The sequence below is a fragment of the Hippopotamus amphibius genome, chromosome 3 (assembly GCF_030028045.1).
Source record: "Hippopotamus amphibius kiboko isolate mHipAmp2 chromosome 3, mHipAmp2.hap2, whole genome shotgun sequence".
Lineage (NCBI taxonomy): Eukaryota > Metazoa > Chordata > Mammalia > Artiodactyla > Hippopotamidae > Hippopotamus > Hippopotamus amphibius.
The window spans coordinates 73931640-73957821 of record NC_080188.1 but is presented as its reverse complement, the minus strand read 5'-3'; the positions used below and the strand labels follow the sequence as shown (position 1 = coordinate 73957821).

Here is a 26182-nt window from a genome sequence, read left to right as displayed (position 1 = left end):
TATTTTCAGTGTTTTGATTTATCTTATCTCTCATTTAAAAATAGACCAAAGGAGCAAAGCTGGTTCAGTTAAAGATAAAATTAGAAAGAAAATTATAATAAATATTAAAACTCAAAATAATGTGAAATATAAAAAAGTTAGCAGGACTCCGTTGAGAGGATTTCCCAGAAATAGATGAAAAAGAAAAGCTTGACTATGAATACAGTGTTGAATATCTAATACTGGCTTTTGTTAGATCAGAGAATGCATGAACTCATCCCTTGTATCTAATACTTTCTCTTTTTAAAATATTGCCATTGAAAATTTAACCAGTTTTTCAAACTTAAGACAGCTCTGTAGTAAATCAAGATAATCTTTCTAAAACAAGTGTGTAGTAATACTTCCCTAAATGAAATTATTGGATTTTGTTTCTAGAAGGAATGAATAGAATGGAACTACCAAGATATTCATAATCGTACTTCACATGAAATGAATTTACAAATCGATACACATCAGACTATTGCTGAGAAAGAACTAGCTACAATGTTTATAACATACATTGTGCTCTGGAAGAAATCAGCCCTAGGTCTTGGCAAAGGTCTTTCACCTATCACACTGTTGGACTTTCCACACTGTTGGATGCCAGGGAGTGTGGGAGTGCAGTCACTGTCACATGCTAACAGGTATCTTGTGTTACAAATGGATAAAATCACCTTGGAGCAGCATATAAATCAGTTCTTGGAATATAGAGTGTATATCAGAGAGAAGAGTTGCACCACATTTCCTCTGTTTATCCATGAAAATTAAGGCTACTTAAATGGATATTCTCTTCAGTTAGTGGTTATCTTACGAGCTCTGTTGCAGACCAGAGAGTGTGTGACGAAATCGTGACTGACAGCATCAGCTCTGTGTGCGGCAGAGACGTGCAGTGCTTCGTAAACAAAGCAGGCTGCCTCCACATCCACTCACTGCTTATTTGTCCACAGTTGGAGCCCACGTGTGTTGACCTCACAACACGATTCGCTGCCACCATGAGTCTGAACGTGTTGCTTTCACATCATAGAATAAGCTATGGTGGGTGTGTCTTGTCCCTGCTTTTCAGAGCCCTCTCTCCTTAGACGACCACCTAAACTGAGCCTGGCTCTCCCGTCCTTAGCAGGCTCTGGAAATGACTTGAATTTACAGAGTAAAGAAATGAGGCAAGGCAGATATCTCCAAAGACATTAACAAACACATGCCCAGACATACATGCGTGCACACACACACGTGTGCACCTCACTGAAAGTAAACAGTCTGAGTGTTTCTGATTAGCAGAGGGACTTTCTGATACAGGTTAACTATTTCCCAGGTTTCAAAGTAAATTTCTAAATTATTACCTTTCTCCCCACACATGGGAATACTAGACTTCCTCTGAAAGGTTCACATTTACATAGAAACCCTTTCTGAACATGAGGACAGCCTCTCAACAGTCACAGAACAGTGACATCAGAGCTACAGTTTCATTCTGTCAACTGAGGTTCAGCTGTGGGTGACAAAAAGCACTCTTAGACCTTTCCCCCATCACCTTTTCCCCTTTTCCCCTATATCTCTTTTATCTCTGCTTCCTTTCTACTGTCTATAAACTTTGGGGGTGAGGTCAGCCTATGATTAACCTGCAAACAGGATCGGGTAGAGCCTGGTGTCTGAATTAGACAGGATACGCTAGCCTAGACTGTCCTGTGGTAAATTGAAAAATAATGCCAAATTCTTAGAAAGCATATTAGTCAGAGTCCAGTCATGCAAATGGAGCATTCTAGGAATTTACCGCAGGGTATTAGAGATAAACATGAATTATCTGGGCGAAATTAACCAGGGTGACATAGCCACCCAGCTTTTAGCAACAGCAGGAAACTAGCGGTAGCTAACCCAGGTCCTGAAGAGATCCGGGTGGGATATAGTGGCACCAGAGCACAAAAGCTGCCCTTCCCCCACCCCCATCTAGATTCTTGGTGGGGACTGTCCAGCAGAAGCTGGGACCATGGACAGAGTTGTCCTGTGGGAGCTGGAGTCATGGAAAAGCCACAACCGGTTCCAGAGACAGGAGAAGAACCAAAGAGATCGACAGAAATAGACTAGCTTCTGGCTTCTTCCTTCCATTTAATCTCTCTCTTAATCCTCATTGCCCAAACTTAACTATAAATCAAAAGGCAGCAAGTAGCCTGGAAAATGAGGTCACCAGCTATACAAAGCAGAATGGAAAAGGGTTCACATAAACATGAGAGCAAATCAGCTGTTGACCAGCACAATCTACCCCTTTGCCACTCAGCACCTGTCCTCACTTTTATCCACACAGGAGTCACTGCAAACAAATGCATATCTGGTTGTGGGGTCAGCAATTTGTGTTTTAACAAGCTCCCTCCCAGGTAGTTCTGTTGCATGATAAGATCTGAGAACCACTAGCTTAGATTTGTAAGATGTTATAGATTTAGCTTTCAAATTGTAAATCTGTTTTGCATTTCATTAGTACTCTAGACATGAATGTAAAAGGAAGTGAAAAATTTTCAGAATAGTAAAACTGTAGTATCTTTTATTTATTTGTTTTTTAACAAACGTTTATTGACCTAAGTGAAATGTGTATATAAAACAACTCAGCTGTAATCATGATTCTGTTCAATGTGAGATGACCTTGATTTATTATGTCAAGCTAAATTCATGTGTCTAAGTTTCCTAAGCACAAAGAATAATCTGAACACTATAGATTATTTTGGTATTTTTAACAAACTTAAGGATATAAAATGAGAGAAGATATAAGAATTTCCTTAACACGACAGTCCTTCCAGTAGGAACTATACATTACTGGTACATAATTCATTTAATTATAATTTCTGTTTTACAGACATCTCAACTTTGATGCTATGTAGGCATCCAGATATACAAATGAAAAATCCAGTTAGTCATCCAAATATTTTGCTTATTTTATTTCAAACATATGTGTATTTGGAAACATTCAGATGGCTGAGGAATTTTTCACATATTATCCATATGTTTGGCATTGCATAGACGTATAAAAAGATGAGTAAAAGGGATTGGCAGTACATGGGAAAATTATGTTATCATGCAGGACTTCCTGAAAGTTGGAAATGTTCCCCAAAAAGCAGACAAAAGTGGAATTCGAAGATTACTGTCTTCAATTCTTCTCCACCCATTTTTCTACTAAAACCACTCTAGTCAGCTTTTGGTCCAAGCAACTTCACTGGAACTGTTTTTTTCAGGATTTCTACCTGTTAAAGCCAATGCTCAGTTCTCTGTCCTCATCCTACTTGATCTAGTAATAGGTTTAACATGATTATTTTTTTCCCTCTTTCATCACTGGTCTTCCAGGCCACCACACTTTTCTATGATTACTTTTGCCCCCCAGCTGCTGCGTTTCAACCTCCATTACTGATTCCACATTATCTTTCTGACCTCTACAGGCTGAGGGTACCAGGATTTGGTCCATGGATGTCTTACTCTACTCCCTTGTTGAACGGCCTCATTGCTTTAAATACCATCCTTTATCCCCCTCTATACCTTCATCACCAACCCATCTCTCTTCCCTGAACTCATACATCCTGCTCAACACCTCAGATTCTGTTCCTGAGGTGCCCTTTAAAATGTATCCTTCCCACAGTCCTCCCCATTTGAGTTCTTATCATTTCTAACTTTTTGTTATTTTGGGGAAAAAAATGGGAGTAACCCTTGACTCTTCTCTTTTTTTCACACCCCATTTTCAGTCCAAGAGAAAATTCATTGTCTGTATTTTCAAAATGTATGATCAGCTCTGTCCACCTGTATGGCTACCTGTCTGTGCAAATCCTTGTTATTCTTGCTTCCAGATTATGAAAAAACCTTCTCCAGGTCTCTTTGTTTCCTCTCTCAATCTCATTCAGTCGTCTTTTTTGATTACAGCAGCCAAAGTGACCTTTTAAAAATGAACATCTAATCATATCCTGCTTCACAATCTTCCAACAACCCCCTACTTTTCATTGCAGAGTAACAATCTAAATTATTACAAAGCCCTCTAAGGCTCCCAATAATCTGGCCAAAAAATCAGATCTTTTGACTATACTCTTCTCTCTCTCTCTCCGCCCCCCTCCCTCCCACCCTCTTTCTCTCCCTCCCTCCCACCCTTCCTTCCCTCCCTCCAGTGGATTCACTCTGCCCTAAACTGACCTCTTGCTGTTTCTTAGGACATTTTCATTGGCTCTTTCTTCTGCTTAAATGCTTCCCCCCACATGGATCACTTACGTGCTTTATGTCTTTCTCCAAATATCACTTTCTTAGTAAGGCCTTTCTTGAGCACCCTCTTTGAAATTGCAGTCTCCAATGCCCTGGTGCCCTTCTCGCTTTATTTTTATGCGTAAGGTCTATCATGTACCTTGCTTGGCTGTAACTCCTGATCAGAACATAAGCTTCATGAGGACAAGTCTCCTTGTCTATTTGTTGACTTTTTTCCCCAACAACCAAAACATCGTCTGGTGCATAGTCTATACTCAATAAATATTTGTTGAATGAGTGAATGAGAGAGATTGGGTCATTTGTTTAGTTGGATATTTTGAAGACTCAGAGAACAATTGGATCTTGGAAACAGGCTAATCTAAAGTATTCCAAAGAACACTCTTTCTGCCAATAATTGTTGGGCAATGAAATAATTCTATAGTCAAATGATTTTGGAATTCACGTTATCACGCTGAAAGTTTTGAGAAGATCTGTAGCATAGCCCAGCAATCATTATATGTAAAGGATCAGAAAGTAAATAATTCAGATTTTTCAGGCCATGTAGTTGGTCACAACTTCTGGACTCTGCCACTGAAGTGCAAAATAAGCCAGGAACAATATGGAAATTAATGAACTTGGCTAAATTCTAATGAAACTATATTTATAAAAACACAGAATTGGCTGGGTTTAGCCTGTGAGCCATAATTTGCCAATCATAATCTCTAGTGCCTACACTTATTTAATTTTGTTTAAAATAGCATGTTTATTGCATTATAGGACTACCAATGAAACCCATAAAATAGTGTTCCTCAAGACATAGTTTAAGAAACACTGATTGTGTTTAACCCTATAATTTGTTATGAAAGTTTTGGGATCCAGGATAGATTTTGTTAAAGTCACACACCCACTAGTGGGAGAACAGGGATAAATTCTACATTTTCTGACTCCCAGTTAAGTGTTCTTTTCACTTTTATACTGCTGCGTTTCCATTGCTGTCTAAGGACTGATCTTCTAAATTTATTTTCAACTCATTGCAGAAGAAACTCCAATGTACTTACCTGTTGAAATTTTTAATGTTGATAAAGATTAAGATAATTTCTTACTTTGATGTCTTCTGAAGCATTCTTGTGTCTTTTTGAAAAGAAAGGTGATACTAAACAGTATTCAGTTTTAATTTTCTATGTGCACATTAAACCACAGACGTAGACTTTTGTGTCTGTTAATTTGTAGTCTGAATCGCAGCAACAAGTACAAACAACACTACAAGTAATAAAGATAGACACACACACATACATACAAATAGCCACCTGTCTGTTCAACTCAACATTGATATCTGCATCTTCATGTGTCACTTCATGGTCCTCACAAATTAGATGCATCCAGCCTATTCTCAAGTTTGTGTGGGTAAAGACAGATTTCCAGCCTTTTAGTCATCCTTCCGTTTTTCTACATTCTTTCCTTCCCACTGGGGCTCTCCTTTCTTTAGATATCATCACTCATGGAAGACTGGCTGGACTCCCAGTAAACCTGTCTAGTTAGTATGCACAAAATGGCATGAAATCAGAAGATATGAATTCAATTGAAAGTTCACTTAGGTGAATCACTTGATGCTTTGAGTGCCTCCATTTCCTTATCAGCTTAATGAGAATAATTAATACGTATGTACCTGTACTTCATCTACTGTTATCTCACTGGAGAAGGGAAGTTAATATTTCCAGTGTCTGTTTCTATGATGGGAAGTTGTCACACTGCTCTTATGAACATTTGTGAGACAAATAAGATAATGGTTGTATGTGCTTTGAGCTTCTCAAGAGAGTTCTATTTCTCCTGTGTACACACATTGATCCAGTTAAGTTTGATTGTCAAGGTCTTTTTTTTTTTTTTTTAAGTCTTTATTGAATTTGTTACAATATTGCTTTTGTTTTATGTTTTGGTTTTTTGGCTGCAAGGCATGTGGGATCTTAGCTCCCCAACCAGGAATCAAACCTACACCCCTTTCACTGGAAGGCAAAGTTTTAACCACTGGACTGCCAGGGAAGTCCTGTAAAGCTCTTTCTATAGTTTGAACTAACCTGCCTCTCTTCTCCGTACAGTAGCCTCTTTCCTTCTCAGTCTTGTCTATTATCCTTCGAATAGCTATCTATATTAAACTCAATGATTTTTTTTCATATAATCACTGCTTCTCTGATAATCTTTCCAAAAAAGCACATTTTTCTTTTTGGAACACCCACATAGAGATGAGCTCCTGAAATTTATCTTGGAGAGGCAGCAGTGAGCAGTGGCCTGAAGCAAGATCTTAATTCTCTGCCCAGGAATTGGACCTGGGTAGCCTAGGTGAAAACCAAGAATCCTAGCCACCAGTCCACCAGGGGCTGGAGGCTAGAAGCAAAATTCCCCTGGCCTTTGCCCCCACTGAAAAGTGCATTTCTCAAGGAGGCAAAAACTGTAAAAACAGGTACAAAGTTTATTATTAGAGACACAGCACAAGTAGGAGAGCACACAGAGAAACAGTTTATTTAAGACAGAAGCAAGGCAGAGATACACACCGGAAGAGAAAGGGTGTGAGCATCCTCCCACGTGAGGAGGAGCCCAGTAAAGAGGTGGTTAATTTATTTATATAGGGCAGTTCTTCCCGGGCTTTGTTTACCTTTGGCCAATTATCTGATTTCTTTTTCCACACCTGACCTGTCCTAGGGCCCTCCCCAACAGGTGTGCACAACTTTTTTCTAAGACGGATCCCAGCGCAGAGGCCTATTTGGGGTGGGGGTGGGGGGTTGGCTTGGATTCACATATTGTGGAATAGTGTCCCCTCCTTTTGAACCCCAAGGAGCCTTTCTGTTGATGCGCAGTCAGGGAAGTCTCCTTACCCCAAGAACGGGAAATACCTTATGTAACCTCTTTATCTTTTACTCAAATGGGGTTTAGCCCCTCTCTTTTCCTGCCATAATTGTTATCTTGAAGTGTCCACAGGAAACAAAGCCCAGCTACTTACCGTGTTCCTGTTGTTATTTCCATCTCCAAGTGCAGACCAGAGGCTGGTCATCAATATCTAGCCTGGAGCAACACTGGCCTCCCGCCTCAGGAAATGTAAACAGGAGGCTAGTTGTAAATGTCTGGCCTGGAGCCCATCTATCTCCTGCCTCAAGATCATCACTGTTTGGATAATCCATTGGCCCCAGAGTGAGGAGTGAGGCAGATATTAGAAATCTTGGGTCTCATCTTCCCTTTCGGAAATAAATATCTGGATTTGATCTGAATTGATACCAGTCTCCTGTGAATTCACTTTCAGTATAGGACTGCATCCAGTAAACAGCCCAACAATTTAAGATAACTAAAAATTAGTTGCAACTTGCAGTTAAACATCAAAGAGGAGACAACTGACAATTTATTATTTTCTGTTTTGAATCCTTTTATCCAAGCGTATGGTTCACTCATCGATTGAGCACATCACTCTCCCAGACATTCACTCTTTACTTAACATTCTACCTTTCCCAACACCATGCGTGTAAGGCCTTTGGTTTCATTCCAGTCCACCTCCCCGTCCACCTTTCTTTCTTCATGCTTCCACTTCTGCAGAGCAAAACCCCAGATAGAGCACAACTCTTCTCTGAAGTCAGGTGAGGCGGGAAAATCGAAGACTCAAAGATAGAACCATCTTTATCAGGCACATCAGAAGGGAAACATGGCAGCACGATAGAGTAATACATTTCGTTGCCGTCAACACATTATAAACGTATGAGAATCCTAGATTATCACACTGGAGGTCACTTCAAGCCAAAAAAGGAGCTATGTGAATGGAAAAAGTGGTAAACCTTCCTTAGATTCTTATTACCCCTTTTCTCTTCGTTTTGGAGTCTCCCAAAGCAGGTTTAGTTCCATGATTATCTTCCTCTATTTTACCTCATTTGTAACTTTTTAAATACCACAGGAGTTGTTTATTTTATTCTATATAGTATGAAACATTCAAGATCTCATTCTTTTTAACGTTTTTGTTTTATATTGGAGCATAGTTGATTAACCATATTGTGTCAATATATAGCAAAGTGATTGTTATACATATACATGTATCTATTCTTTTTCAAATTCTTTTCCCATTTAGGTTATTACAGAACAATGAGCAGCAGTATTCGTTGTTGCTTTTCTGTTGTAAACATAGCAATGTGTACATGTCAGTCATAAACTCCCAAATCTGTCTCTCCCCACCACCCTTCCCTGCTGGTAACCATAAGTTCTTTTTTTTTTTTTTTTTTAATGTGGACCATTTTTTTTTTTAATCTTTTATTGAATTTTGTTAACAGTATTGCTTCTGCTTTATGTTTTGGTTTTTTGGCCATGAGGCACCTGGGATTTTAGCTTTCCAACCAGGGACTGAACCCACACTCCAGCATTAGAAGGGGGAGTCCTAACCACTGGATCACCAGGGAAGTCCTTGGTAACCATAAGCTCTTTCTCTAAGTCTGTGAGTCTGTTTCCAGATCTCATTCTTACTTGCCTCCAGGAGCCTAAAGAGGTAATCCAGAGACCATTGGAGAAAACCCCATTCTTCTCAACTATCTCCCCTTTTCTTTGGCCATTATTCTGGCAGTTTTGGAGTCAATTCTTTACACATTATCAGTAAAAGGAGGGCCATGGAAGAAGGTGGACCCTTCTTTTTTGGAGAAGGCCTTGTTATGTGTTTGCGGCTCTGGGCTGCAATTTGGCCATGATATATTTCAGGGACTGCCTGGCTCTTACATGGGCAGGGAGGTGAGGTGCTTGAATTACCCCAATGGCTGCTTCCCTCTCAGTCCTAAGCTTTGAGAAATCTAGCCTTGCTTTGGTCCTCAAACTTTTTTGTGTGTAGTGTGTGCTCTCAACAGGTATTTTCTTGCTGTTGTTCTAAAATGCAGGGGCTTAGAAATTGAGCTGGAATTAAAAAAGGTGACCATCCAGCTCACCTCAGTGCTAAGATCCAGGCCACTTAAAAGCAGGCAAAAAATAATCCAAGCAGCACAGCCAGGCTGACAGGAAGACTGACTTGGGGATTTGTGTAAAGAAAGCCCCCTTTCATACTCAAATTCTCTATTTTCTGTTAATAAAAATATCTCAATATCTTGAGGAGAGCAGAACTTAAATTTTTGAGAGTCATCTGCCTACAATCAATCTCCCAACCTTTGACATGACTCTAAACTTGGAGATTCTAAAATTGAATTATGAATGATTTCTTTGAAAAAATGAAAAATGGGAAAAAATATTAATATGTTATAATTCTACTCTTGTCCCTGCACACCAAGTCCCATGGCCTTCAATGTGCAACAGTGAATGAGGAAATTCTAAAAGAAGTGTTAACACATTACTTTTAATATATTTTAACAATTAGTTTTGAAGTTTGTCTTTTTTTCTTTGCTATGGGTGATACAACCTTGAAATTTATTTAAGAAGAAACAATGAAAGTGTACAGGCCAAAAATATTTTTCAGCCCTGATCACGTTGGGAATTTGATATTTGATTTCTGATATGGCTTTTTCATAAATTGGAAATACAATTTAGGTAAAGCTGGTTTCAGTGGGTTTTTTTCTTTTATAATTTTCAAGATTTTACCGCCTCTAAAAGAGCATAATTTCCAATTTTAAGACATCCCTATGGCTTTCACCTAATTGCATTTGTTTGCTTGCTAGTAAATTTAACTATAATTATTTCAGAGTTAATTATAGAAAAGATTTGATATTACAGAATGTAGTACTAACCAGAGTGGACTGTGAAGCATTGTTCTTCATCTGTTCATTTGTTCATACTTAGAAATACAGGCCCTCCAACATTTTTTTTTACTGTAGTGGTTCCGGTGATTTATTGCTAGGTAATAAATTATCCCATGTTTCCTGATATAAAATCAGAATCATTTCAGTTATGCTCACAGATTGTGTGGACTAGGTATTCAGACAGGGCAGGTGAGGATGTCTGTCTTCACTCCAAGATATCTGGGACCTCAGCTGGAAAGAAGAAAGGCTGGTGTCCCTTGAACGACTGGGAACTGAAGTCGTCTACAGGCTTTCACGCACTCACCTGGGCTAGGATGACTCAAAGGCTGGGCTCAGCTGAAACTGTTGACTGGAATACCTAAATAGGACCCTCCATGTGACTTGGGTTTCTCCTAGTACCTGGATTCTTAAAGAGAACATCCCAAAAGAGGGAATACAGACAGCAAAGTTCCAAGAGAATAAGACAGGAGCTGCATAGTTATTTATGACCTGGCATCCTAAATCACATAGCATCACTTCTGCCATCTATTAGTCAAGGCAGTCACAAGCCCACCGAGCTTCCAGATGAAGGTATAAAGACTCCACCTTCTTAATATAAGGAGTGTCAAAGAATGTAGGGACATGTTTTAAAACCATCACTGTAGAAGTGATTGATGGGATGCTTTCCCTAAATACTCGTACTTATTTGTGATTCCTCACCTCTAAAGCAACAGTACACATTTGCAGTATGGCCGTCAATGTTAAAAAAGAATGCCTATATAAGCAGGTATTTACCTTAGAATGCTTTTGGTTGCAAGTGACAGAAACCCTGACTCAAACTGGCATCAAATAACAAAACTGAAAATTTCAGTGGTAAAGCAAGCAACCCTCTAAGAGAGGGTTGATTCAGTAGTTTAGCAGTACTAAAAAGACACTTTTCTGCCCTATTTCATCCCTCTTAGTGTTGACTTCATCCCACATTTAGTTCCTTCATGAAGAAAGGATTGCTGGCATGAACAAGTGTTCCCATGCTCAACTGTATACTCAAGCAAAGAGATAAAAAGAGCTTTCCTCCTCTCCTACTTTACAGAGTCCCGAGCCTCACCCAGCTGGAACAGCATAGGTCACTTACATAACCCTGAAACAATTTCTGAGGTCAGAGTCAAGTTCTGATTGGCTTAGATTTAGATGCTCATCCCTGAACTAATCCTGATTTCAAAGGGGATGGGATTATACCACTTGACTTCATGGTGGGGGTGTGATTGATCCCTGTAAATGTTGTGCCTGCTACCCACTGGGAAATGGGTGGAATAGGTGACGGGAAGACAGCGGTAATTTCCATTTCATCTTGGAACATTCTCAGACAACATCAAATCATTTGACCATGAGGTGATAGAGCCATTGCTTTGGCCTCATCAGCGTCACAGTTCACTGAGCTGAGAGTTCATGGTCCCATTCTTGTTCACATGTCAGCACCCTGCCTTTGAGTCAGGACAATGTCATATTCAGAACTGCTGTTAAAGAAATCCCATTTGATGAAACAAGGGAAAAACAGCTACTACAAAATGACTCTGAACTTGGCTGCTCTGTCCCGTCTGGCTTTGTGCACGTTTGGGATCGTGACCGTGTGTGCACCTGTGTCTGTGTGACAGACTATTTCTTGCTTTGGATGAATTCTGACTTTTGCCTGAGAAAGTAGGCTTTCTACCTGAGGTTACAAACTCTTTCTTAAGAACTATGAATGTCTTCCTCTGTTTTTCAGAGTTGACACAGAATTTAATAATGTAGACTCTTCTGCCAAGGCTTTTATTAATTGTTTTCCACTACAAGTCGATGATGCATGATGGGGTTATTGTCCTCACTTTGCAGTTGAGAAAATAGGGACAGAGGGTTAAGCAACTTGCTTATGACCGCATATCAAAGCAGGGATGGAGTTGGCATTAGAAATCATTTTCCTAGAATCTTGGCTGAGTGCATTCTTTAAAAAGAATTATGGGACTTCCTAGATTGTGCAGTGGTTAAGAATCCACACACCAATGCAGGGGACACTGGTTTGACCTCTGCCCCAGGAAGATCCCACATGCAGCAGAGCAACTAAGTCCATGTGCCACAACTATTAAGCCTGCGCTCTAGAGCCCATGAGCCACAACTATTTTTTTTTTTTTTGCGGTGTTTGTAATACTGCAAACATTTTTTACTGCGTTTAATTTATACAAGTCTAATAAATACAGAAGTGGTTAGGACCAAGTGGACTTTTATTGCCTGCAAGCTGTTACACTTAGAAGTAGAAGAATATGGTATGTTGATGGTGGCACAGAGCCACAACTATTGAGCCCATGTGCCGCAACTACTGAAGCCCACACGCCTAGAGCCTGTGCCCCACAACAAGAGAAGCTACCACAATGAGAAGCCCATGCACCACAATGAAGAGTAGGCCCTGCTCACCCGCAGCTAGAGAAAGCCCGTGTACAGCAATGAAGACCCAACACAACCAATAAAAAAAAAAATTAATTAAAAAAAATTATGAACCTTTCAAACCAAAATAGAGAACAGGTCATAAAATGCAAACACTTTGGAACCCATCACTCAGTTTTAGAAATTTTGTAAGAAAAAAATATTTGTAAACATAGTGGAAACCCACTTTGTACCCTTTGTGTTTCCCTTCCCTAACCTTCCCTTCTCTAAGAAAATCAGTATCCTGAATTTGGTATTTAATGTTCTCATGTATATTTTTCCTCCATATGTATGTATCCATAAAAAATATGGTACAGTTTTGCACATTTAACTTTATATTATTGCTGTTATCTTGTATGAATCCTTTTTTTGTTCAACATAGCTTTAAGTATATATCCATGCTCATACATATAGCATGTTTATTCATGTTACTTATTATATAATATTCCATGTCATAAACGTATGTACATATATATGACAGATTATCTCTCTTTATCATCATTTAGATTTTTGCTGCTGTTTAATATCGTAAGCAATAATGCAGTGTACATTCTTGTACCTTTTACCTTCTGACTACTTTCTTGAATCCCACCTGAAAAAAGAACACTTTTATGGAGATAAGTATAGAGATTCAATTGCTCTGTCTAAATTTGGTCCTAAAGTAATGCAGGAGTGAGTAGCAAAAGCAAGACTGATTGGCTATGTTTATATCTGAGGAAACTCGTGCTGAGTCTAAGACTGTAACTGAGTAGAACTCTATGGGGCTTCCTGGGGCAGACCCCTGCCCCATATCCTCTGCTGTAGCTCCTCTCTGAAGTACCTAGATAACAGTATTGATGCACATTTCCTGAGTTATTTTACACATGCTAAAACTCCCACCAAATGGAAGACGTTACCTATTTGATGGCCATGAGCATGTAGCCCCCAGACCTACTGGCATCTAAGGATTGATAATATTAACTCCTGTGACACTGCCCTGTTACATCACCATCAACCAGAGAATTGTGCACAAGCTGATAGCATACCGTGGGACTCCCCTTCCTCACCTGTCTTTAAAAATGCTTTGCTGAAGTCCATCAGGGAGTTTGGGCTTTTTGAGCACTAGTTGATCAGGACTCCTTGCTTGGCGCCCTGCAGTAAACACTGCACTTTCCTTCACCACAACCCAGCATCAGTAGACTGGCTTTACTGCTCGTGGGTGAGTGGACTTAAGTTTGGTTGAGTAACAAAACCAATCCATGTTCTGTGTATAGCATGATTTTCAGTTGCTATATCAGGATATATCATTATCCTTGAAATCTCACCTATTTAGTCATTATTAATGCTGCTTCTTTCCAGAACCAGACCTGAATTTCTGTGGCCTGCAGGATTATTGTCAGGTTGAAAAAAAATGGGAGCAGTCAAAGTGATGGACTGATAAGGGTGTGCTCTGAATAAAGCAAGTTTTATCATTACAGAAATAGAAACAGTGGCTTGAAAATTTTAAGAACATCAATTGACTTCCTTCTAAAAAGCATGCCCTGGGAGAAGGGGTGAAATTTCTATGGACATCATTTCTGTGTATCTGAAAGCACTACCTTTATGTGGTAGAAATGAGCAAACGATGGCCATTTGTTTGACATTTTAGGAAGCTCGTAGTCTGTTTGAAATGGCTGATTTAAAAATCTCCACGTCAACTACAAAACTAAAGTATTTTGAAAAACTAGTATGCTTTATTCTGAATTCTCAGAGTTCCGAAGAAGCTGGTCCATTGTGTTAATACTGGAATTGCTTTTTTTGTACCACCAGCCAACTGTGAAGACTAGTACTAACACAGATTTGAGGGAGATTATTGGCATAGGAGTTGGGAGACTGGAATTTTGATTTGACTCTTCCTCTGAGTATGAACCTTGTGAAAAAGTCACCTAAGCATCTTGGACGTGAGGTTGCCCTAAATCAGTGCTTTGCAAGTCTTTTATGTTGACCCTGTATAGGTGTTAAATCAGTTTGGTGGATTGGGACCAACACTCAAAAGAAGGCAACATAGAATAGAACAAAATGTATTCAGGGAGCAGTGTACACACCAAGGGTGAATATTATTTCATAAAATTGTTGTCACAAAGGGGTGAGTATGCAAAACTGCTATGGGACATTATATAAAGTAAAATTCTTCTGTATTGCTTTTTAAAAACAATGAAAGTCATTTATACTAAGTGATTTCAAAAACAGTCTCAGGGACCGCTCAGGTATGGTTTTGTTCATATTTAAAATTCACCAGGTGCTGCCATTTTTAGGAGGAAGCCCAGATATCCCAGAATAGCAGAATAGACCCTTCATAATTCTCGCCTCTGGGACTGTGCCCTCCAAGGACATGGTGAACAGTACTGCCTCATATGTCCATGCCTTTGATGACATTTTCCTCTTGGCCTCAAATGCTCTCTGCAGACACAAAGCATTGCCTTTACTAGAAACCCTTCCACACTCAACTGTTCCTCATTGAACTGGCCACTCCTTCTTTCTTAGGTCCCTGTTATTATTTTAACTGTCTTGTGACATAGCCCACAGTACACTTGACCGCAGTTAATACTGTTTAAAAAAATCCATCCAGGGGCTTCCTAGGTGGCGCAGTGGTTAAGAATCCGCTTGCCAATGCAGGGGACACGGGTTCGATCCCTGCTCCAGGAAGATCCCACATGCCGCGGAGCAACTAAGCCCGTGTGCCAATTAAAAAAAAAAAAAAAAAAAAATCCATCCCACCCTGCGTGAACATGGAGACTTGGAGGTCAGGTCTTTGGATCATAAGAATTTGTGGGTTTTTTTTTTTCCTTTCCTTATACATATGTACTCTGTTCTCCTTTTCTCTTAAAATAACTGTATATTTTAAAACAATGCATATTTATTTTAAACGTCTCAAATGACATGAGAAGGCAGTTGAAAAATCACCCTAAATCCCACAACTTAAAGATGAACACAGTATTTAAACTGATGTCTTGCTCTGCCTACATTCACATGGAGAGGTAAGCACACACACACATGCAAGCACACCCACACAATGTTGCACAAATAGATTCATTTATTAATATGACCAATTTTTCTTTTCAACAATGTCAAGGACACTTTCTACGTCAATGATATACCCATACACCATTTTAAATTGATGCTTATTATTCTAAGTCATGGATTATTTGGGGGTTTGTTTTGGTTGTCATTTATCAACATTAAGAACAGTGATGGCAGTTCTGACATATTCCTCCTGTGCTATAAGTATCAATTAAAAGACACCATTATTGTCCTTACTTTCTTCCATTAGCTATAGAGTCCTGAGCTGGCTTTGCAGTTCTCTTCAAGGCTTTCTACATTATGCCTCCTCCCCTTTATCCTTGGGCTGTGTTCTGTTAAAATCTCTGTGTATCAGAGAGTCTCCTACCTAGCAATGCGTTGCCTTTAGGGAAAGCTTCTCTTTCTTAAGAGAATCATCTATAGTTACATAGTAAGGATTTGACTTTCGACAGTTTTCCCATGTAGAAACTAATAAAGTAGAATCATGGATATATTTATGTGAATATTTTGAATCTCGCCTCCCTAAAACAGGGTATGAATTTGGGTTGTACCTGACCTTCCTTTATTCCGTGGTCATGAAATTCAAGATGATATATGATCGTTTTCAATGCTCAGTTCCATTTTACCAACCAGCTCCACTCTTTGGTAGGTATAGATTGCTAGTACAGTTCATTGGGATATTTCCTCTACTCTCTGAAGCTGAAGTTAAGAACTACTCAGATATATTATTTTAATAAAATTAAACATCTGGTACAATTTTGGGAAGTGCCAGGCTTCATTATGATTAAAGCTTATTTATGTCAGTTTTTTCTAATCTGATTCAGGAACATATCTTCTATTTCTTCAATGTAACTGGATAGCCTAGGTATAGTTCATGTTGTTCTTATGTATTATCTCCTGTTTTTAGCCTCAATTAAAGCTCGCAGGAGTTCTTCGTCCCTCAGTCTGTGGATTCCACAGTAGGGTGTATTTTCATACTGTACGGTACTAACCCAACAACTCTCTTAGAAAGCCTTTTTTTGTTTCCATCTCTGTATTCTAATCTTGAAGCCTATCTCACTGAGTGTCAGGAATACTTGCCTCATAGTGTGCATTGCCTTAGGTTTTAATATAAACCATATGCCACTTATTACCCATGATCTAGTTATGAATATGCAGAGATCTGAACAGTCAGTCATTTCCTGCTCCCTTCCCAGTTATCTCATGTAATTGACTGTAGCTTCTTGTGTTGTTCCTCTTTCCATCCATACCTCTGCTCCTTAATAGCAGTATTCTCAACCAGAATAGATTTTGTGACCAAGAAACATTTGGCGATCTCTGCAGATATATTTGATTGTCACAATGGGGAGGGTACTACTGACTTCTAAATGGTAGAGGTCAGGGATGCCACTTAACATCCCACAGTGCAGAATACAGGCCCACTCCCCACAACAAAATGTTATCCAGTCCAAAATATCAATATTGCCTAGGTCGAGGAATCTTGCTGTGTAGAAACTGACTTTATGTGTTTTGGTTGAACTTTCCAATTCCATCTCTGAGATGTTCAGTTTGGTATAGTCTCATGATTCAGGCTAGCTGCTCAGTAGCCAAAAATGGAAGGCTGTATCTCGTGTCTCATCCACATCATATACTTTGGTTGTAGTGAGGCAGCCTTCATCCTCAAAAACGTTTCCCTTCTTGGTGAGTGTTATACACCATAGGGAATAAGGGAAACTGAGGCGTATTTCTAAGTAAAGAATAAAACTGGAAAGATTAATAAGTATGGTTATCCTCAAATACTCTCTGCTCTAAATGGCAATTGTTGTTATGGAAATTGCATTTGCAAGGATGTTAAGGAAAACACCATGGACAGCTTAATACCAACACGGTTTCCTTTTTTGCCCCGTCATTTCTTGTTTTTCAGACATTTCACATTTTCAAGAACAAAATGACTTAACAGGATTACTAGAAAATCTCCATCAAAATATCCAAGCCAAAAAAAGAAAGAATGTAGAAATCATGTGGCTGGCTGCAACGGTAAGCACTCTCCTGTCAAATCTCATTCCCCGTCACTGTGATGAGCAGCAAACATTATCGGGTATCTGTTCCGTAGGATCCAGCCTCTGCACTTTGGGTTACCAGATGTCATTCTCCATTATCTGGGAGATTAGGCATCTAGTCTATCAATAGACTAGAACACACAATAGAAGAAGAGGTATTCAATGAGAAAGAATCTTACTCATTGGCTTTTCTTATAATTTGGGGATGTGCTTGACGCTTTGTGGTTACAGTCAAGTGTCTCTGATCTTCTTGATATTGCAGGTTGCAATGTCAATCCCCCGTGCCAATCAGGGTTTTGAAGTGCTGCTCTAGAGACATATGGTTTCAACAGAATGAGGTTGTCAGATCTCTGACTCACAGCCTCAGTAAGGCTCCTGGACACGTTGTTTTGTTAATGCGCTTGTATATGCGTTTATCAATTTACATATTGGCATAGAATGTATTACTGATGCATTGCTCTTAGGGTAATGAGCTATACTTTGTGTGGTTCTTGCTCATTTAATGGCACCCACAGGGCAGAAGATCTGCCTGCTTTCCCACCCCAGGTTTCTACAAGATCAAGAGAGAAAATCATGCCTCTAATTTTTAAGCTCTGATCTGGCAACCATTCAGGCATCACTCACATGAATTTTGTTAAACATTCAGACCCAGAGATTCTTTCACTAGGAAAGGATCTTTTCATCAGGAAAGGCACACATTGGAGATCTTTTTGATGAACGCCATATTTGTACTCACTGCGCAGGGTTGCTTGTGTAATTTGGAGTTCAGTGTAACAGATCTTCTCACATGTGCTATTCATTCTCTATCAATAGCATTTAAAACAAAGCCTTTCCCCGTACTGCCAGCGCTTCAATTATAATCCAATATTACTTACTCTCTTCTGGGAAAAAGGAATGGATAATTTACCGTGAGTCTATATAAAATAATTTACCAAGAGCAAGGCAGAGAAAAACTGCTTTAGTTTCCCTTCATGCCCTCTTGGAGCCCCAGGGAAGAACATCAAAGGCAACAATATGAAACCGCTTTCAGGCAGCTCGTTTACACTGGCCCCATTTAGCATCATACTGCATTACATGAAGGTTTTTTTTTAATAGTTCTTTCTCCTGTGTCTGCTCTTTATATCTTCAAAGACTACTGTGGTTGCTAATTCTCACAAAAATTTCACAAAGATAGGTGGTAAGTTATTTTTGCTATATTAGGAATGACCTGATAGCACAAAAGCAGTTTGATCATTTCCCAAGGCTATCTGACAACTTAGGAACACGTATATATGTCATTATATACGTATTGTGCAGTCATGTAAATTCACCAATGAAGGATGCACAGATATAACCACAAATATATATTTCCTCTGGTACATGTAGTTTTCTCATTTGAATATATATAAAATTTCCCATAAATCCTACATGTTTCTGAAATCTTTTTTGAAATGTATATACCAACCAAATATGGCTTACTCACAACTTACCATTGAATGGATGAATGAATGATTACTTGCGTTGATAAATATATAGCACCCATAGCGTGCAACTTTGGCACTCTGTAAGAATATTGACTTTATTATTAACAGCATGTCTACAGGGTGATGCGTGAGTTTCAATATCCTCTTTGTAAACCAAGGACCCTGTTATTACTCTTAAAGAAATATAGAAATTCCCTTTGACATTTTCCAAAAAGTTTTTATTTCTCTGTTTCATTTTCCTCTCTTCTTTAAAACTATTAAGGAAATACTGTTTTTGTTAATGTTTTACATCCTAATTGAAAAATGTAAAGCTATTTGGTTTTATCTTGAATGAATTTTAAAAAATGAAAATGAGAATTTAAAAAGATCAAATACCAAATTAAGCTAATGTTAAATTAAACGTGAAATTAAGCTCATATAGTTCAAAAGAGTTGTGAGATACAGAAAGCAAGACCCAACCTGTCTGCTTTGGTGTAATTACCCCAGCTTCCTCTTGATTTTAAATTTGTAACATGAAATATCCTTAGAAGGATAGTTGCATACAATTATGACAATGCATTTTAAAGAATATTCATTCTTTTTAAAGATCATCTCTCATAAGTGACCATTGAGGTCTGTGTTTTGTTACTATAAATACAGTCAAGCCTCTGTTATTTTATATTAAAAATTTTTAAATACTATTTCTTTAAAAGCATTAGAGTTTCGTAGATGAAAAAAAGATTATATGTTGAAATCATGCTCTCACATTTCTCTAGTCACTTACATTGGAGATAGTGAGAAAGTACCTAAGGTCTAATAAGGACTTGTAAATCCTAAGCTAAGTTTCAGAATCACAATTAAATCATGATAAAAAAAAAACCCTTGATAAACTGTATTATTATATCCTCTCTTCAAAGCAGGCCGCTGTTAAGGTCTCCTTGATGGCAGGTAGTAAAGCAGGCCTGTATTTCACCACAGTAGATGTATCTTAGGTGAATGATGATTAACATTGCTGATACATTAGCATGGGCTAGGGAAGAGAAAGGAATGGAGTGATTCACCTGTTAACTGGAAGGCAATGAGACCATAAATTATGGCTACTCGGAGCTTCTTCTCCTGGCGTACATCAGAATAACAACAAGAAAGAATTACAGAGAGAAACAGAACAGGACAGAAGTTAAAGGCTTGGTCCTTGTAGACTTATATTAGCATCCTGGCTCTGCTCTGTTGAGCATAAGTCACCTTACCTATCTAAACCTCAATTTCCTCATCTATAAAATGAGATTAATATACCTTCCTCCAGGGTTCATGTGCAGTTAAATTAAAAGAGCAAATCTATGTGAAATTTATTAGCGTTGTACCTGGTGCACAGTAGATATGCAATTACAGTGGCCATTTTTGGTGTCCTAATTCTTATTAGTTGCACTGATGAGTGGTTTCCTTATCCGCTGCACTTGGCACCATGTGGATGTTTGAAATCTCGTAACATGGAACAGAGATTAGCAAAGGTTACTTTAAAAATATAGTGAGAAGGTCTTAGCTATTTAAGATTCAAATCAAGTGGCTGCTTCAGGAAATACCGATTTTTTTCCCTTCACTATGAAGATGTTGCTTCTGAGCTGTGATTATTATCATTATGCCCTGCAGTTTAGATCCCTTCTCAGAGAGCACTGCTGCCTCTGCTGGTTATTTACCATCCCAAATGCCTTCAACAACCCCACACCTCACATACAACGAGCTAAATAAATTAACTCTATTCCACCAGCTTTTGAAATGAAAAGGTAATAATTTTCCATTCCACAGGGCAGATTGAACTACTTGACTTTCACAAATTAACATAAATTTGGTGGGTTTAGACTAGAAGTGTTTGGAGGACTCTAACACTTAAGAGTAATCTGCAAGTAAACAATAAACTATGTATCTGTCTGTTACAGATTTGTCGCAAACTAAATGGCATTCGTTTCACCTGTTGTAAAAGTGCCAAAGACAGGACGTCGATGTCCGTGACGCTCGAGCAGTGCTCTATCTTGAGGGATGAGCACCAGTTACACAAGGACTTCTTTATCCGAGCACTGGATTGTATGAGAAGGTATCCTACATGTCTTTAACTTTCTTTTTTTTTAATTTTATTGAAGTATAATTGATTTACAACGTTGTGTTAATTTTGGCTGTACAGCAAAGTGATTCAGTTAAACATATATACAGTATTCTTTTTCATATTCTTTTCCATTATGGTTTATCACAGGATATTGAATACAGTTCTCTGTGCTATACAGTAAGGCCTTTTTGTTTCTTTCAGGTCATTCTAAGGTTTGGGGTTTTTTTCCAAATAGGTATTTTCGTGGAGGGCTAAACATTTATAACTTCACTGCATTTCCATGGCTTAGAGCTCGTGACATGAAAGATAAAATAATTTTAAGTATTCCCTCTACTCATTTTAGGCAGTAAAAAAATGTGGCCAGGTTTTAATCATCTGAATGGAGGATATATTTCATTAATGCATTTAGACCCAAGTTGAAGGTCTCCGATCCTTTCATATATAACACTGGAAGAGCACGGTTCCTTTACATACAAGTCATTATATATATGTACAAAATAAAACTAAGTTGTTATCCAAAAAAAAAGCAACTATCCAAAAAATGGCAACTAACAGGTGATCCTCCCATGGCTTGTAGTGTCTTCCCATCTTTAACCTTCTTCCTAAAATTATTCTCACATCACTCATCATAAAGATGGGAGGACATGGATCCTTTAAAATGGAGAATTAATATGGTTGCTCTGCTGACATTTAAAATGTTCTGCCTGAAGTCATGTTTCTTGATTCATTTCCACAGTAATTAAATCTAAAGTCTAAGCCATAAAGGGAAGGAAAAAGTGCCTCATTCACAACATCTGTCAGCAAGGACATACGTTAATTAAAAACTTTAGCGAACTTGTCTCTTTGCCACGAACACTGAATCAGAAGCACAACAGGATACATGGGACAGCCTCCCTGATCCCAGAAAGGAATGTCATGTGATGCTCTGAGAGGGCTGCTTCTTATCTAGCATGTCATTAGCTCCACTATTCTTTTACCTGCTAGAGTCTCTCCACGGCGAGGGTGATGCTTGTCTGTTCTCCTTCTATGCTGTATGTTTTCCCTGCTAATGAGAGGATTCTGAAGTCCTCTTTTTTACCCCATTTCATGTATCCTGGCATTTTCATTGTTCAGTGGAGTTCTACCATAATTTTTGGATAAATAATTTTTGGATGTCTTTGAGGCCTGACATGAGCATCTCAGCCATACAAAATATGTTTGGTTGTAATAAAAGACTTTTTTCAATAATAATCTCTCAGCACTCACAGGGAAGATTCAGAATCTGAGTATGAAATCTTCTAAAGTGCATTTAAAAAGTACAATGTCCCTATGGACAGAACAAAGATGCCAGGTGAGGAGGGCAGATCACATGCTATTACAGACCAGAGACCCCAGAGGACTAAAATGATTTAAGCAACATAAAGTATCTAGAAGGTGAAATTGTTACTTGTTTATTTAAAGTAGAGGTAAGAGAGGACCCTTAAATTAGAAAGGTAGTTTTTTCCAATTGGTAGATAAAGGGCATATCTGTCATATATATGTTGAACTATAATACTACACATTTTGGAATAGCATAAATGTTGTGTGGAACTGACATTATACATACAAAACATTTGCTAATGACATAACATTTATGAGGATTTAGTTTTGGATTGTGAAATAAAGTAAGGCACTAGAAATTTAATCCAAAAATACTTAACTTCCATATCCCCACTACTCTAGTGTAATTTCAAATCTGTGAAATTTATCTTTTGGTTTTGTGTATATGTGAGGGTTGGGTGAGAGTGTGAGGGCTTGTGTGTGTGTGTGTGTGTGTGTGTGTGTGTGTGTGTGTGTGTGTGCATTTGTTAAAGGGAAATAAGATTTGTTATTGTCTTGAATAACTGCCATCTTCCCTCTTCCCTCTTTGGGTACTGTCTTACATCACAAGCCATAGGTGTATAAGCTCTGGCCACAGAGCAGAGTATATGAGAGGATGGGGCTTGGGACCCAACTGACCTGAGTTTGAATCCAGGCCACATGTCACTTACCACGTGTCAAGAGGAAGTTAATGTCATCCTGCCTCTTAATGCCTGAGGCAAGTTGGTGCCTCAGTCTCCTCATGTGTAAAACAAATGTGCTAATTATAGTACCCCTTTTTAGGAATGTCTCGAAGATTAAATGAATTGATATGTGTAAAGTGATTAGACAACATTTGAGACACAATCACTATACGATATTTATTTTCTTAAAGTGCCACGATCTTCCTGAGACAATCAAGTCTAGGCAATTATGAGCCTCGTATTTTTGTGAATATATTATGACATACGGTTTGACTCCAATACCATATATTAAAATCTTGTAAATAAAGTTTCAAATGCAATGTTTTATCTATTTAAGAAATAAGCTCTTTAAATACCACTTTGAAACTGTGCGTGTGTTTACAAATGCTGTGCTAATTATGGATGGATTGCATTCATTAAAGTAAACCTGGATAGATTTCTTATAAATATTTTGTATGTTAATATGTATTATTATATGCCCTTACAAATAATCATAGAATTTGAGATCGAGTCACCTTAAAAATTTAGTCAAACCTGCTTCACCTTATAAATGATGAAACAACTGCACAGAGTGTTTAAGCAAAGACTACTCAGAAAATACTAAAGCCAGCAGTAAAATGCAGATGCCTTAGTTATATTTTTTTTCCTGTGCTATTCAGTAGGACCTTGTTGTTTGCCTTAGTTACTTTTGATGTTATTTTTTGTACCAAGTAAAACAAAATACTATCACTTAAAATTATTTGGTTATGTATTTTACTACTTCACATCTGTTAATTAAAGTATTATGTAAGTCATATAAGTCATAAAAACCATGTGCTTATGGAAATTTGAGACTGTGTGCAAGACCGGAGTGGTCTGCCCAAATCCCGAGATCTTGAAGAACAAACTCTAGTTTTAGAATATAAACTCTTTAATTTCTAACTTATCTATCATGTTCACTATTGTATCTGGGCATTTGAGCACAGTGTCTGGTCCAGATTGAAATAAATATAAATAGTGGTTGAATAAACAAAGAACAGTCCAAATAAGAATTCATTCTGCTGCCTTCTGTTTTTCAGAATCATGTAGCAACTTTTTCATCTGTTTTTAAAATTATATTTTCAATTATATTCTGAGACAGTACTTTGGCTTAGGCTTTTACGTCTAAGCGTTGTTTCCTAGGGTTGCACTTAGGTCTCTGCAGTTTAGTGTCAGTCAATGATTAGCCAGAAGTTGTGCTCAAACAGTTCAATCCAGTAAGGCTTTCAACCTCTGCTGATGTGTCTGTGTGTGGATTGGGAAACATATTCAAATTCAGGAGTTTTCGTATCCATCCTGCCTTTTCTTTCTACTGGGCCCTAATAGGTCCTACTGGTCAACCCAGGATGTGTGGTCGTTGATCAAAGCCCACTGTGGCTTTCTCCTGTCCAGGATTTCATTTCCCATTAAATCCATGGCTAGTCCACTGATCTGGGGAGTCGCCCAAGTGGGAGTGCCGTCTCAGGCCAGCTGTGAGGTTGGCAGTCAGAGTTTGTTTGCCTCCCAGGACAGTAATGCTTCTGACAATGCCTGGGAGTAGGATTTTCCACTCTCCACTTCAAATGCACTCAGACCTTGAGGCAGCAAAGTTGCTGGTTTCCATGGCAGCCCTTCCCTGCTAGAGGCTCAGCTGAGAGGGGCAGGGGTGGGAGCAGCCCCAGGCAGGAAGACCACAGACACATCCTCGTCTTACCTACCAGTTAGCAGTTCTCCAAGAAGAAACTCTTTTCCATTTGTTGCTTGACTTTGGCTAATTGTTAGGGTCCTGAAGTGGTTGGTTTTGACAATATTTTTCAGTGTCATAGTTTTGAGGGGAGGATTTGCAGAGCTCTTCGCTCTGCCATCTGATGGCAAGTCCCACCCTCCAGACAGTGGCTTTTAAATGTACATTGGAACTGCTTCTGGGGCATTTAAAAACTACGTATATTTGGACCCCACACAATTTATCATTTAGCTGGATCTAGGGATCCAGAATTTTTAAGAACTTTACAGATATTCCAGGACACAACCCTGGATTAAAAAAAAAATCTAGTGTTTTTAAATGTATTATAGTTTTTAATTTTATTTAATATCAGTTGCAGTTTTACTCTATTTTTGAATTATTCTAACCACCTTTCAGGATATTTACTCTGGATATTTTTAAAAGTTCACCAGGGTTATAATATCAATGCTGTTTTTGTAGTTTTATTTTTTTCTTTATCTTTATTAAATTTTTCTATTGTGTAGTGCTTATCTCTGTTAAATTTTCAAATTATTTATGGATGAGAGAAATGTTATAGATAAAAAGAAATAAAGCTTCATCTACATGCTTGTTCAAAAGCCCCTCACCAGAATAAGCTCCATGAGAGTAGGGACTTTTGTCTTCTTGTTCACTACTATATTTTGATTATCCGGTACCTAGAATAATGCCAAGTTATAGTAGATTCTCAATAAATATTCAGTGAGTGAGTGAATGAATAACATAGGTTTCTAAAATGTTCCAGTCCTATATATCAGGAAGTTTTGTGCATACGTTGACATTTGGAAATAAGTAAATGAAATTATTGCTCAATTGTGACATATTTATAAGCAAAAGTTCCAGAAGACGAGAGTGAAAGTTTTGGAGAGCTTTCAATACAAATTCGAAAGCAAACAGGCCACAAACAATCTACCTTAACTCACAGTCTGAATCTGTCAAGCAAAATTTTAGAAACAGACATGATTGAAGGAAAAAGGGTGTTTATTTAGGGCTGCAGCCCAGGAGACACAGATTCTACAAGCATTAAATTTCTACCGGACTACAAATTAGGGGAGGCTTATAAAGGCAAAACCCACAAGGTTGCAGTTAGTTAATGAGTTGTTCATCAAGAATTATAATTGGAGCTGGCAAGAGTCCGGGTGCTTATTAAGTAAGAATTGGTTGGGGTCCCAAATGGTTGCATAGTTACAAGGGGAGACCTTGAGACCATAAGGTTGCAGCTGGCAGATGTTATTCTGAATACGACTGGGGGTGTCCTTGGGTCTGGTACAGCTCAAAGAAAGTTCAAGTTCCCAGTGGTTCAGACACTTGTGTCTGAGACCAGGTCCTCAGTGGCTGCCCAGCTCCACTTTGTACGCCTGAACCATGGTTACTCCATGATAATTCCCACTCGTCATTGTA

General features: G+C 38.5%; 1 protein-coding gene across 9 annotated transcripts in view; it reads left to right on the top strand.

The window, feature by feature from the left end:
* The window catches only part of INPP4B (inositol polyphosphate-4-phosphatase type II B), a 746563-nt gene that overhangs the window by 680417 nt on the left and 39964 nt on the right, over nucleotides 1-26182 (top strand). For 8 of the 9 annotated variants that reach the window (XM_057725716.1, XM_057725717.1, XM_057725718.1 and 5 more), the window contains 2 exons: nucleotides 17329-17441; nucleotides 20841-20995. In XM_057725716.1, the coding sequence (XP_057581699.1) occupies nucleotides 17329-17441; nucleotides 20841-20995 (268 nt within the window). Of the gene's footprint in view, nucleotides 1-12892; nucleotides 13442-17328; nucleotides 17442-20840; nucleotides 20996-26182 lie in introns of those variants that run through there. The other variant, XM_057725722.1, reaches the window with a different exon arrangement.